General features: G+C 37.7%; 1 protein-coding gene across 1 annotated transcript in view; it reads left to right on the plus strand.

Moving 5' to 3' along the window:
• LOC148946513 (tRNA dimethylallyltransferase) overlaps window positions 1-13880 on the plus strand; it is a 296612-nt gene that overhangs the window by 57892 nt on the left and 224840 nt on the right. Inside the window, exon 5 of the mRNA XM_089097399.1 lies at window positions 9598-9733. Coding sequence (XP_088953525.1) covers window positions 9598-9733 — 136 coding nt within the window. The remainder of the gene's footprint in view (window positions 1-9597; window positions 9734-13880) is intronic.

The following is a 13880-nucleotide window of genomic DNA, read 5'->3' on the forward strand; positions in this document are numbered from 1 at the left end:
CCACCATTTCCCCAAACACATCCAATCAAAATTTTGAGATAGCCATTTTGTCCCACGCAGTTTAAAGTTCAGGAAATTATACCTTTGAGCAGGACACTCCCCCCCACAGTTTTCAGGGCAAGTGTTATAAGCTACGTCCAGGGAGCGTATAAGGTTTTTTTGAAAGCTATGTTGTAGAAACTTGAAAAAGAGCTTATTCGCTTGGACACGCAAAGAGCTATTACCCCTTTTAATAGTCGAAAATAATGTGAGGGCAACAAACCCCCTTCTCACGCCCACCTTTTCCCCAGGCACATACAATCAAAATTTTTAGATAGCCATTTTATTCAACGTAGTTGAAAGTTTTGGAAATTAGGTCTTTAAGGATGACAACCCCTCTCCCCACAGCCCTCAGGGCAAAGGTTGTCAATTAATCCCTGGGGGCATATAAAGGTTTTATTGAAAGCGTTGTTGTATAAACTTCGAAATGGCTCATTCAATTGGAAATTCAAAGATCTAGATCCTTTTTAAATAGTTGGAAGCGGTTGTGGAGCAGCTGACGCGCCTTTAAAGCCCACCATTACTCCAAATTGATTCAATTATTATTTCCAATTATATCTTTTGTTCAACGTAGTTGAAAGTTCCGGAAACTAGGTCTATTAGGATAAAAACACCATCAGAACCCTTACGTTAAGGATCGCCACTTTATCTCTCGGGGTGTTTGATGTTTGTGTAGGAATGTATGGTAAAAATTTCAAAAAGGGCTCAATTGTTTGGAAATTGAAATCGTCCTTTTTCATAGGCAGTGCTATCGCGGTGCCTAAGAAAAGAACGATGTTGGCACAATGCATTATTTTTTTTTCCATACCAGGGCACTTTGTATCGAAGGAGTTGTCGTAGAAACTTCGAAAATGGCTCATTCGACTGGAAATTGGAATGGCTAGTGCTCTTTTCAATAGTTGAAAATGATTGCAAGGCAGCTAACACCCCTTCCACGCCCACCATTTCCCAAAACACATCCAATCAAAATTTTGAGATAGCCATTTTGTGCAGCGTTGTTGATTTAGAGATAGAAATTATGTTTTTGAGGAGGACACTCCCCCACAGTCCTCAGGGTAAGGGTTGTAATTTATGCCCTGTGGGCATACAAGGTTTTTTATAGAAAGCGTTGTCGCAGAAACTTTAAAAAACGCTCGTTCGATTGGAAAAAAAGGATAGTGCCCTTTTTAATAGTTGAAAGTGATTGGAAGGCAGCTAACACCCCTTCCACGCCCACCATTTCCCCAAACACATACAATCACAATTTTGAGATAGCCATTTTGTTCAACGTAGTTGCTTTCCGCATCGAAATTATGTTTTTGAGCAGAAAACTCCGCCACAGTCCTCAGGGCAAGGGTTGTAAGTTATGCCCTGAGGGCATGTAAGGTTTTTATAGAAAGTGTTGTCGCAGAAATTTCTATAAACGCTCGTTCGATTGGAAAGAAAGGCTAGTGCCCTTTTTAATAGTCGAAAGTGATTGGAGGGCAACTAATCCCCCTCTCACGCCCACCATTTCTCCAAACACATTCAATCAAAATTTTGAGATAGTCATTTTGTTCAACGTAGTTGAAAGTTCTGGAACTAGGTCTTTAAGGATGACAATCGCCCAACAGCCCTTAGGACAAAGATTATAAGTTACGCCCTGGGAGTAAATAAGTTTCCATAGAAAGTGTTGTCGTAGAAACTTCAAAAAGGGCTCATCTGATCTGAAATTGAAATGGCTAGTGCCCTTTTTAATAGTCGAAAGTGATCAGAAGGCAATTAACACCTCTTCCTCACTCACCATTTATTCAAACACATGCAATAAAAATTTTGAGATTGCCATTTTGCTCAAAATAGTTGAAAAATCCCAAATGTAAATCTAAGAAGATAACACCCCCCTACAGCCCTCAGGATAAGGGTTGTAAATTATACCTTAGGAGCATATAAGGTTTGTATTGAAAGCTTTGTCGTAGGAACTTGAAAAAGGTCTCATTGGATTGGAAATTCACAGGGCTAGTGCCCTTTTTAATTGTAGAAAGTGATTGGAGGGCAACTAACCTCCCTCTCACGCCCATCTTTTCCCCAAACACATTCAATCAAAATTTTTAGATAGCTATTTTTCACTGTAGTTAAAAGTTTTAGAAATTAGGTCTTTGAGAATGATAACCCGCTTCAGATCCCTCAGGGCAAGGGTTGTAAGTTATGCCCTAGGGGCATATGAGGTTTTTATAGATAGTGACGTTGTAGAAACTTCAAAAAGGGCTCATTCGATTGGAAATTAGAAGAACTTGTCCCCTTTTTAATAGTCGAAAGTGATTGGAGGATAACTAACACCCCTCTCACACCCACCATTTCCCCAAACACATCCAATCAAAATTTTGAGATATCCATTTTGTTCGATATAGTTAAAAAGTCTGGAAATTATATTTTTGAGGATGACACTCCCCCCACAGCCCTCAGGGCAAGGGTTATAAGTTAGGTCCTGGGGGCATATAAGGTTTTTTTTATAGAAAGCGTTGTCGTAGAAATTTCAAAAAGGAACCATTTAATAGGAAATTGAAACGGATAGTGTCCTTTTTAACAGTCGAAAGTGATTGGATGGCAACTACCCCCCCCCCTCTTACGCCCACCATTTTCCCAAACACATCCAATCAAAATTTGGAGATAGCCATTTTGTTCAATGTAGTTCAAAGGTCCGGAAATTGTGTTTTTGAGGATTACAACCCCCTCACAGTTCTCAGGTCAAGGGTTGTAAGTTATGCCCTGGGGCATATAAGGTTCGCATAAAAAGCGTTATCGTATAAACTTCAAAAAGGGCTAATTCGATTGGATATTGAAAGGGCTAGTGCTCTTTTTAATAGTCGGAAGTGATTGGAGGGCGACTAAGAGCTATGTATTTCTAAAAGAATTAATGATCAAAATTATTAGTATTTTTATTCCTCGAAAATTACTGTATACAAAACTTCGAATACCGTGTCACAAAATTCATCCTTTATCTTTGAATACTAATGCAAGTCAAAAAAAAACTCCTTCAGGCTAAGTTCTGAAGTATATTAGAGCTGCAGGATGTGGCTATACTTATCGTGAATGAAAATCAACTTATCCACTCTGTGTGGACTGAGGCCGTTTCTCTTCTAAGTAACTATCTTAGTCTCTATCAGGCCTACCACCAAAAATAGTCTTTCTGCAGTCACACTAGTCGCAGGAATAGACAATAACTTGCTGGCAAGTGCGGCGACGTACGAAATTTCATCGCGATTGTGTCTTCGGACCAGAAGAGCGTTGCCGTCACCGTCGTATTTGGTTTCTTCCTATCATAGGCAGCGAGAACGATGTAAAGTAAAGAAAAGTAAAGAACGATGTTTGCGCAATGTATTATTTGTTTTTTGTTGTTGTTTTTTTGTTTCATACTAGGGCACTTGGCATCGAAGGAGTTGTCGTAGAAAGTTCCAAAGGGGCTCATTTGATTGGAAATTGGAGTGGCTTGTGCCCTTTTTGATGGTCGAAAGTTATTGGCAGGCAACTAACACCCCTTCCACGCCCACCATTTCCCCAAACACATCCAATCACAATTTTGAAATAGCTATTTTATTCAGCGTAGTTGATTTTCAGATAGAAAATATGTTTTTGAGGAGAACACTCCCTCACAACCCCCAGGGCAAGGGTTTTGAGTTATGCCCTGAGGGCATATAAGAACGATGTTGACACAATGTATTATTTATTGTTTTTTTCCTTAAGACCAGGGCATTTCGTATCGAAGAAGTTGTCGTAGAAACTTCGAAAATGGCTCATTCAATTGAAAGTTGGAGTGGCTTGTGCCCTTTTTAATAGTCGAAAGTGATTGGAGGGCAACTAATCCCCCTCTCACGTCCACTTTTTACCCAAACACATCCAAGCAAAATTTTAAGATAGCCGTTTTGTTCAACGTGGTTGAAAGTTCTGGAAATTAGGTCTTTGAGAATGACGAGCCCCCCTCCCCCCACAGCCCTCAGGGTAAGGCTTGGCAGTTATGCCCTGGGGGCATATAAGGTTTTTTATAGAACACGTTGTCGTAGAAACTTTAAAAAGACGTCATTTAATTGGATATTGAAAGGGATTGTTCTCTCTTTACTAGTCGAAAGGGATTGAAATTCAACTGACACCTTTTTTACAGCCCTATTTTCCCAAACATATCCAATAAACACTTTGAGATAGCCATTTTGTTCCACGCAGTTTGAAGTTTACGAAATTATACCTTTGAGCAGGACACTCCCCCCAGAGGTTTCCGGGTAATAGTTATAAGTTATGCCCTGGGGGCATATAGGGTTTTTATTGAAATCTTTCTCGTAGAAACTTGAAAAAGGGCTCATTCGATTGGAAATTTAAAGGGCTAGTGCCTTTTTAAATAGTCGAAAGTTATTTAAGGGCAACTAACTCCCCTCTCACGGCCACCTTTCCCCCAAACACATCCAATCAATATATTTAGATAGTCATTTTATTCAATGTAGTTGCAGGTTTTGGAAATTAGGTCTTTAAGGATGAAAACGATCTTGTAGAAACTTCAAAAAGCGCTCATTCAATTAGAAATTGAAAGGGCTAGTGCCCTTTTTGATAGTCGAAAGTGATTGAAAGCCAACTAGCCTACCTCTCACGCCCACCATTTTCCCAAATACATCCAAACAAAATTTTGAGATATCCATTTTGTTCAACGTAGTTGAAAGTTCTGGAAATTAGGTCTTTTAGGATGATAACCTCATCATAACCCTCAGTGCAAAGGTGGTAAGTTATGCCCTGGGGGCATATAACGTTTATATAGAAAGTTGTTGTAGAAATTTAAAAAAGGGCTCATTTGATTGGAAATTCATATTGTCCTTTTTAATAGTAAGGATGACAAGCTCCCCAGAGCCCCCAGGGCAAAGGTTGTAAGTTATGCCCTGGGGGCATATAAGGTTTCTATAAAAAGCGTTGTCGTAAAAACTTGAAAAGGGGTTCGTTCAATATGAAATTGAGAGGGCTAGTGCCCTTTTAATAGTCGAAAGTGATTGAAGGGTAACTAACCCCCCTCTCACGCCCAGCATTCACCCAAAACACATTCCATCAAAATTTTCAGATAGCCATTTTATTCAACGTAGTAGAAGGTTCTGGAAATTATGTCTTTGGGGACGACAGCCCCCCTCCCCCTCCCGCAGCCCTCAGGGCAGGGATTGTAAATTATGACCTGGGAGCATATAAGGTTTTTATTGAAAGCGTTGTCGTAGAAACTTCAAAAGGGCTTATTTGATTGGAAATTGAAAGGGCTAGTGCCTTTTTTAATAGTTGATACTGATTGGAGAAAGGCTAACGCCCCTCTCACGTCCACCATTTTCCCAAACACATCCAATCACAATTTTGAGATAGCTATTTTGTTTAACGTAGTTGAAAGTTCTGGAAATTAGGTCTTGGAGGATGACAATCACCCTAACAGCCCTTAGGGTAAGGGTTGTAAATTATGCCCTGGGGGTATATAAGGTGTTTATAGAAAGCCTTGTCGTAGAAACTCAAAAAGGGCTTATTCTGTTAGAAATCAAAAGGCCTAGTGCCCTTTTTAATAGTCGAAAGTGTTTGTAAGGCTTGACATTTTTATAGTAAAGATTGATGTGAGTATTATGTATTATTTGTTTTTGTTGTTGTTGTTTAGACCAGGGCACTTCGTATCGAAGGAGTTGTCTGTAGAAGGGACCCTATTGCTCCCACGAGCCACTCCTGCTGCCATCTACAATTGAGTCTAACTCCGTACGAACACCATATATGGACATAGCCTCCCTAGGGGAAATGGATTTCCGAGAAATTGATTGCGTAATCGAGGGGAGAGAATTTCTGAGAAATTGATTTGTTGGTGTTCGTCCAGGAGAATTGTTTCCGGGCGAAGTTTGCACATGCGCTTTCTAGGTCAATTGATTTGTTGGTGTTCGTCCAGGAGAATTGTCTCCGGGCGAAGTTTATTAATGTCTGATGGATGATGTCAAGGTCGATTGATTTGTTGGTGATCGTCCAGGAGAATTGTCTCCGGGTGAAGCTTATTAATGTCTGACGGATGATGTCAAGGTTGATTGATTTGTTGGTGTTCATCCAGGAGAATTGACTCCGGGCGAATGTTTTGATCTTAGAGATGAAGAGATTAACGCGGGAAATGGTTTCATAGAAATTTCAAATGTGACAGCACAGGGATGTCAAAACAAAAGGAACACGCAGAAATTACGTTTAGAGATTATTTGGGCGAAACCATTTTGAGACATTTTAGAAGATGATTTGAGCGAAATAGTTTGATGCATTTTAGAAAATGATTTTAGAAGATGATTTAGAAGAGGATTGGAGGACGAAACTCTGTGGTCGTTATAATACACAAGTTCCATTTGAATAGTCATGTGAGGTCCCCTACCCCAACAACCCCCTACCCCAATCCCCAAAGGGCCCTCTACCCCAACCCCAAATGGTCCTCTGCCCAACACCAAGCAATATTTTTAAAAAGGTATTTCAGAGCAAGTTCTTTTCTTAATCACCCTCCTAAACCCATTTTACAAGTTGAAGCATCCATCCTTTTCACCCACAACTTTACTTTACAGCTTTTTGGATACCTCAACACCAAGCAATACTTTTCAAACGGCATTTCAGAGCAACTTCTTTTCTTAATGTCCCTCCTAAAACCAGTTTTACAACTTGAATTACCCATCCTTTTTCACCCACAATTTTACTTCACAGCTTTTTGGATACCTCAACACCAAGCAATACTTTCAAAAGTCATTTCCGAGCAAGTTCTTTTCTTAATCTCGCTCCTATACAAATTTTACAACTTGAAATATCCATCATTTTCACCCACAATTTTACTTCGTAGCTTTATGGATACCTCAATACCAAGCAATATTTTTCAAAAGGTATTTCAGAGAAAGTTCCTTTCATAATGTCCCTTCTAAACTCAATTCTACAAGTTGAAGCATCCATTATTTTCACCTTCAACTTTACTTGACAGATTTTTGGGTACCTCAACACCAAGTTATACTTTTCAAAAGGAATTTCAGAGCACGTTCTTTTATTAATCTACATCCTACAAACATTTAAAAAGTTTAAGAAGCCATCCTTTTCACGCACAACTTTACTTCACAGTTTTTTGGATACCTCAACACCAAGCAATACTTTCAATAGGCATATCAGAGCAAGTTCTTTTCTTAATGTCCCTCCTAAACACATTTTACAACTTGAAGTACCCATCCTTTTCACCCACAACTTTACTTTACAGCTTTTTGGATACCTCAACACCAAGCAATACTTTTCAAAAGGCATTTCAGAGCAAGTTCCTTTCTTACTGTCCCGCCTAAACCCATTTTACAAGTTGAAGCGGGTTAGTGGGCCCTTTGGGTTTGGGGTAGGGGGTTGTTGGGGTAGGGGACCTCACATGACTGTTCAAATGGAATTTGTGTATTATAACGACCACAGAGTTTCCTCTTCTAAATCCTCTTCTAAATAATCTTCTAAAAATCTTCTAAATCCTCTTCAAATCCTCTTCTAAATAATCTTCTAAAATCCTTTTCTAAAATGCATCAAACTGTTTCGCTCAAATCATCTTCTAAAATGTCTCAAAACGGTCTCGCCCAAATAATCTCTTAACGTAATTTCTGCGTGTTCCTTTTGTTTTGACATCCCTGCGCTGTCACTTTTGAAATTCCTAGGAAACCCTTTCCCGCGTTAATCTCTTCATCTCTAAGATCAAAACACTCGCCCGGAGTCAATTCTCCTGGATGGACACCAACAAATCAATCAAGCTTGACATCATCCGTCAGACATTAATAAACTTTGCCCGGAGACAATTCTCCTGGACGATCACCAACAAATCAATCGACCTTGACTTCATCCATCAGACATTAATAAACTTCGCCCGGAGACAATTCTCCGGGACGAACACCAACAAATCAATTGACCTTGAAAGCGCATGTGCAAACTTCTCCCGGAGACAATTCTCCTGGACGAACACCAACAAATCAATTTCTCAGAAATTCTCTCCCTTCAATTACGCAATCAATTTCTCTGAAATCCATTTCCCCTAGGAAGGCTATGCCCATATATGGTGTTCGTACGGAGTTAGACTCAATTGTAGATGGCAGCAGGGGTGACTCGTGGGAGCAATAGGGTCCCTTCTGCTGTTGTCGTAGGAACTTCGAAAAGGGATCATTCGGTTGAAAATAGAAGGGGCTGATGCCCTTTTTAATAGTCGAAAGTGATTGGAGGGCAACTAATCCCCCTCCCACGCCCAGCCTTCCATTTGCCATTATGTTTAAAAACTAAATGTTGTCTTAAGATTAAATCAAAATGCGCTGTGTTAATGTTAATTCTCAATAAGGCATCTTAGCAGTATCCCAAGAGCGACTGAGGGTATTATGTTCAAACTTTCGGGGCTACTTCTGCTCTTAAAATTTAACCAAATCAAAATAGCGTAAGTGTATCTAAGCTATCAAAGAAAGTCCAGATTTTTTTTGCGAATGGTATAAAATTTTCCATTTCAGGTCAACTAGAGAAGGCATGAAACTAAATTAAATGCTGCTACTTGCGTCCAGATTTATAAAAGGGTGTATGTTGTTAGAAATTGTTGAAAATTTTTCTCCAGCATACAAATAGCAGGCCAAAATATTAAGTCTTAAAAAACGAAAAGATTTAAAGTATTATTTTCTTTTTTCCTGAAAAGAATATGTCAATGTAAAACGAACAGAAATTAATTAAAAAACTTTTTCACAAAATAAGTTTTTCAAATAAAAGTAAAGAACCCCGTTAAACCAAAAATGAGCAAAAATAAAATCAAATAATCTACCAAGCTTTAAACTACCACAAATCAGAATTGGTAAATAAATGAGACCCAAAACGAACAGGAAGTACAATAAATAACCGAGTAAAACTCAAAACGAGCAGACATTAACATAATTTGGGCTCAAAACCCCTTTGCCTTCCCAAGGCCAGAACATAATTCGCACTTTACTGAAAAAAATACAAATGAATGTACATCGTCAGTTTAATATACGTATACTGATATTTAGTAATCAAAATGTCAATATTATTTAATTTATTAAAGTTATAAAAGTAAAAAAATTTATATTTTTTCAGTAAAGCGCAAATTATGTTCTGGCCTTGGGAAGGCATTGGGGTTTTTAGCCCAACTTATGTTAATTTCTGCTCATTTTAAGTTTGACTCGGTTATTTATTGTAATTTCTGTTCGTTTTGGGTTTCATTTATTTATTGATGCTGATTTGTGGTAGTTTCACGCTTGGTAGATTATTTTATTTTATTTTTGCTCATTTTTTGTTTAATGGAGTTCTTTACTTTTTTTTGAAAAACTTATTTTGTGGAAAAAGTTTTTTTAATTAATAGTTTATAAAAGTGTCCGTTTAATGCACTAGTACCAAAAATTCTAAGGTGATTTCCTTCTGAACCAGCTAATCCGATTAATTGTAAAATTATCCTCTGCGCTTGGTAAAATCAGGTCACTCGCATTCGCTAAAGCTGTGTTTTAGACCAAAAGAAAAAGGAGAGGTTTGTCCTATCCCCCAAACCGTATCCCCCTAGGAATAGTTTTCTAATCATCTTAATTATCCTAGGGCGTTACAAGTTTATCAACTGATTGGAAGACCGATGAGTGATATTCTAGACGAACAGAGGTCAATGGGTGGCTCAGATCTAGGTGGCCCGCTCAGATTTCAAAATGCCATCGTCTTTTGGGTCCAATGCAACCAGGTCAGTTAAATCAGATTAAATTTGATATACTTGTAGTCAAAGCATGGGAAATACCGCGAAGCAACTGCACATAGGCTAAATAAGGGGAGGCTGGGTAGAATACTTCTCCGTGTGAAGCATTTAGATCTAAAACCAAAATTCAAAAGAAAATAGCACAGATTTTGTAAGATTCTAGAAGTTGTGCCTAAAAATATACTTTTTGCTTTTTTGATTTACTGTCATTTTTATAATGCTTCTATCGATCCCAAATATTGGAACATGTAGTAATTCTCCAAATCGATGAATACAAAATTATGATTTTAAACGCGCTTTATTGGAAAATCACGGATGATTTTCGTGAAACACTAAATTTGTGTCTGGATTCCTTTTCCATTTTAAGATAAAAAACTATCATACCATTCTAATGTTTGGGAACAAAAGAGATTCGAAATCAGTGGTATATTCGCTGGGCAGGGGGATGCGCTCAAAGCCATACCTAGGGGGGTTAGGGGGTCTAACCCACCTCCCTCCCTGAAATGTTTGTCCGGCTCGTAAAAACATAACAAAATGAATATAATCAATTTTTTGGTGCGTTTTAAAGTTTTTTTCGTACCCCCCCCCCCCCTGGAAAAAATTCTTCTGTCCAACCCGTCCCGAAAAAAAAAATCCCGGATACGGCCCTGCCTGCGCCCTCTGGATTTGGCGCAGTTTTACTTACAGTTGTAAGTATGTTTAGAGAGAAAGGTCATTATTCTAGCTACACAATGTAAAAAAAAAGTTTCAATTGTTATGTCTTCACGGTCTTTTCTTGTTATTATATAAGCTAACCTTTTACGTTAGCATGTATGTTAAAAATCATCAGTTTTCAGTCAATATACCTCTTGCCAGTCATTAAGCCACAAACACACAAAAAAATAAAACAATAAAAAATGAATATCTATTAAATCATTGATGGGGAACGTACTTCGTGCAGTTTGACCCACTGTCGTCACCAAAACCTTCGAAAATCTACAAAAGCCATAAACGATAAATAAAAGTTCAAATAGGAATAAAATCCTTTTGATAGACAGTGTTTCACAAACAGTGATAGAAATTTCACAAAAAAATACCAGATATTTCTGTCACATATGCAGTGACCGTCATCAGTAGTAAAACTCCTCAGTACGTCATCAGTAGAAGGTCGATGCATATGTGACCGAAATATCTGGTATATTTTGTGAATTTCTATCACTGTTTGTGAAACACTGTCTACTAAAAGGATTTTATCCCTATTTGAACTTTTATTTATCATCATGAAAAGGCAGTGTGGTCTCCGAAATTATATAAAAGCCATAAAAATTTTAGAGTACGGATTTTTTTTTAGCCCACGAACCGCAAAATTGTCAAGCCAAAAAAGTCATCAAAATTTTAGGCCCCATGTTAAACAGCTTTTTATCCCGTCAATACTCGAACTTATATTCATATTTGGCATACAGTGTATGTATCTTTGGTATTTGAGTACCATCATTAGGCTAAATGCTGATTATTATGATAACTAGTTGAAGAGGGTGTACCTCTGTCGGAAATCATGAAAATACGCGATGATTATTGATAATATGTATAACAGTGCTATTGTAGCAATACAAAAATATTTTTAGGTTAATCCCTTATTGGGTCTACCTGACAACCCTTGAGAAGTATTTTATGGATAAAAACATTAAAATTCCGAAAAAAAATTAGCAATTGGAATAGAAAACTGAGTAAGTCTCGTGATTTCCAAGTGCTTTGATCCTAGTTTTTGAAGCCTCAGAACAGTAGGGAAGGGGGTACCAGTCCGGCGCGTACATAATTTATGCATGTTTTTATGGTTTTTCTCACTGAGGATGTTTTTTCATGGTTTTTCTCACTTCGATTTTTTTTCATGGTTTTTCTCACTGAGGATGTATTTTCATGGTTTTTCTCCCTATTCGATGGATGTCAACATCTATTAACAAAACAATTGCTGTATGTAGACATGAGTCCAACAAAATTGATTTACATAATCTGACGGGGAATTCTAATGTAATACAAGGGGAATTAGGAAACACTATGGCTTCTTTGTTTTTTATGTCTGAAAGATATATAGTCTTTAGTGACAGAGATAAATTAATATTCTATTTTTAAATATGCCTTTTCTGGTCTTTAGGCTTAGTGATAAATTCGGGAATTAATATTCGTTCGAAGTCTTAATAATGCAACTTGATTCTTGAATTCATCTCTCGGGCAACATAGATTTAAGATGTTTCTAAGTGCAACAGATACAGAGGGGAATGCATATGGCTTCACTTAGGGGAAGAGATGAACCATTTAGTTTGCAGTGTATATGCGATATGTAATTTAAAATTCTTTAGGTCTGAGAGATAAATATTAATATTCTATCGAAGCCATAATAATGTAACTAGGAACATCTTAGATATATTTTCGGAAATTCAAACGAGATCAAGACAGATTGAATAAATTTAAGTGGGAAATGGCTTCTTGGGAATTTCAAATGTGACAGCGCAGGGATCCCGAAACAAAGGAACACGCAGGAATTACTTTTAGGGGATTATTTGGGCGAAACAGTTTGAGACATTTTAGGGATTATTTGGGCGAAACAGTTTGAGACATTAAGAGGATGATTTGGGGTGAAACTCTGTGGTCGTTATAATACACAAGGTCCATTTGAATAGTGTTGTAAGGTCCCCTACCCCAACCCCAAAGGGCCCCTCCGGGCCCCCAAAGGGCTCCCGGGCCCCAAAAAGCCCCCTCCTGCCTCCCATTCCCCTCCTCCCCCTCCCCTCTTCCCTCCCCTCCCCCCCCCCATTTTTTCAATACTTTTTTCGCGCACATGTGTTTTGATGTTTCAAAGTTCATTTTGGATCTTTTTCGTTGAAATGCAAGAGTTGGATTATTTCAGTAGTGTTTTGTCGTGGTTTACCGTGTCACTGTTACATTCTCTTGACGTTTCAAAGTTCATTTTGGATCTTTTTCATTGAAATGCAAGAGTTGGATTATTTCAGTAGTGTTTTGTCGTGGTTTACAATGTCACTGGTACATTCTCTTGATGTTTCAAAGGTTTATTTTGGATCTTTTTCGTTGAAATGCAAGAGTTCGAATATTTCAGTAGTGTTTCGTCGTGGTTTACCTTGTCACTGTTACATTCTCTTGACGTTTCAAAGTTCATTTTGGATCCTTTTCGTTGAGATGCAAGAGTTGGAATGTTTTCGTAGTGTTTTGTCGGGGTTTACCTTGTCACTGTTACATTCTCTTGAGGTTTCAAGGTTCATTTTGGATCCTTTTCGTTGAAATGCATGACTTGGATTATTCCAGTACTGTTTTGTCGTGGTTTACCATGTCACTGTTACATTCTCTTGATGTTTCAGAGTTCATTTGGAATCTTTTTCATTGAAATGCAAGAGTTGGAATATTTCAGTAGTGTTTTGTCTTGGTTTACCTTCTCACTGTTATATTCTCTTGATTTTTCAAATTCACTTATATTTTTTTTTTGTTGAAATGTAAGAGTTGGATTATTTCAGTACTGTTTTGTCGTGGTTTAACACGTCACTGTTACATTCTCTTGATGTTTCAAAATTCATTTTAGATTTTTTTTTGTTGATATGCAAGAGTTGGAATATTTCAGTAGTGTTTTCTCGTGGTTTACCATGTCACTGTTACATTCTCCTGACGTTTCAAAGTTTATTTGGATTTTTTTTCATTGAAATGCAAGAGTTGGAATATTTCAGTTGTGTTTTGTCGTGGTTTACCCTATCACTGTTACATTCTCTTGATGTTTCAAAGTTCATTTTGGATTTTTTTTTTGTCGAAATTTTTTTGGTGAAATGTAAGAGTTGGAATATTTCAGTAGTGATTTGTCTTAGTTTACCATGTCACTGTTACATTCTCTTGATGTTTCAAAGTTCATTTTGGATTTTTTTGTTTAAATGTAATATTTGGAATATTTCAGTAGTGTTTTCTCGAGGTTTACCATGTCACTGTTACATTCTCTTGATGTTTCAAAGTTCATTTTGGATCTTTTCGGTGAAATGCAAGAGTTGGAATATTTCAGTAGTGTTTCGTCATGGTTTCCCTTGTCACTGTTACATTCTCCTAATGTTTCAAAGTTCATTTTGGATCTTTTTCGTTGAAATGCATGATTTGGAATATTTCA

The sequence above is a fragment of the Artemia sp. Qi Xiang Cuo genome, chromosome 11, assembly GCF_049724085.1.
Source record: "Artemia sp. Qi Xiang Cuo chromosome 11, ASM4972408v1, whole genome shotgun sequence".
NCBI lineage: Eukaryota > Metazoa > Arthropoda > Branchiopoda > Anostraca > Artemiidae > Artemia > Artemia sp. Qi Xiang Cuo.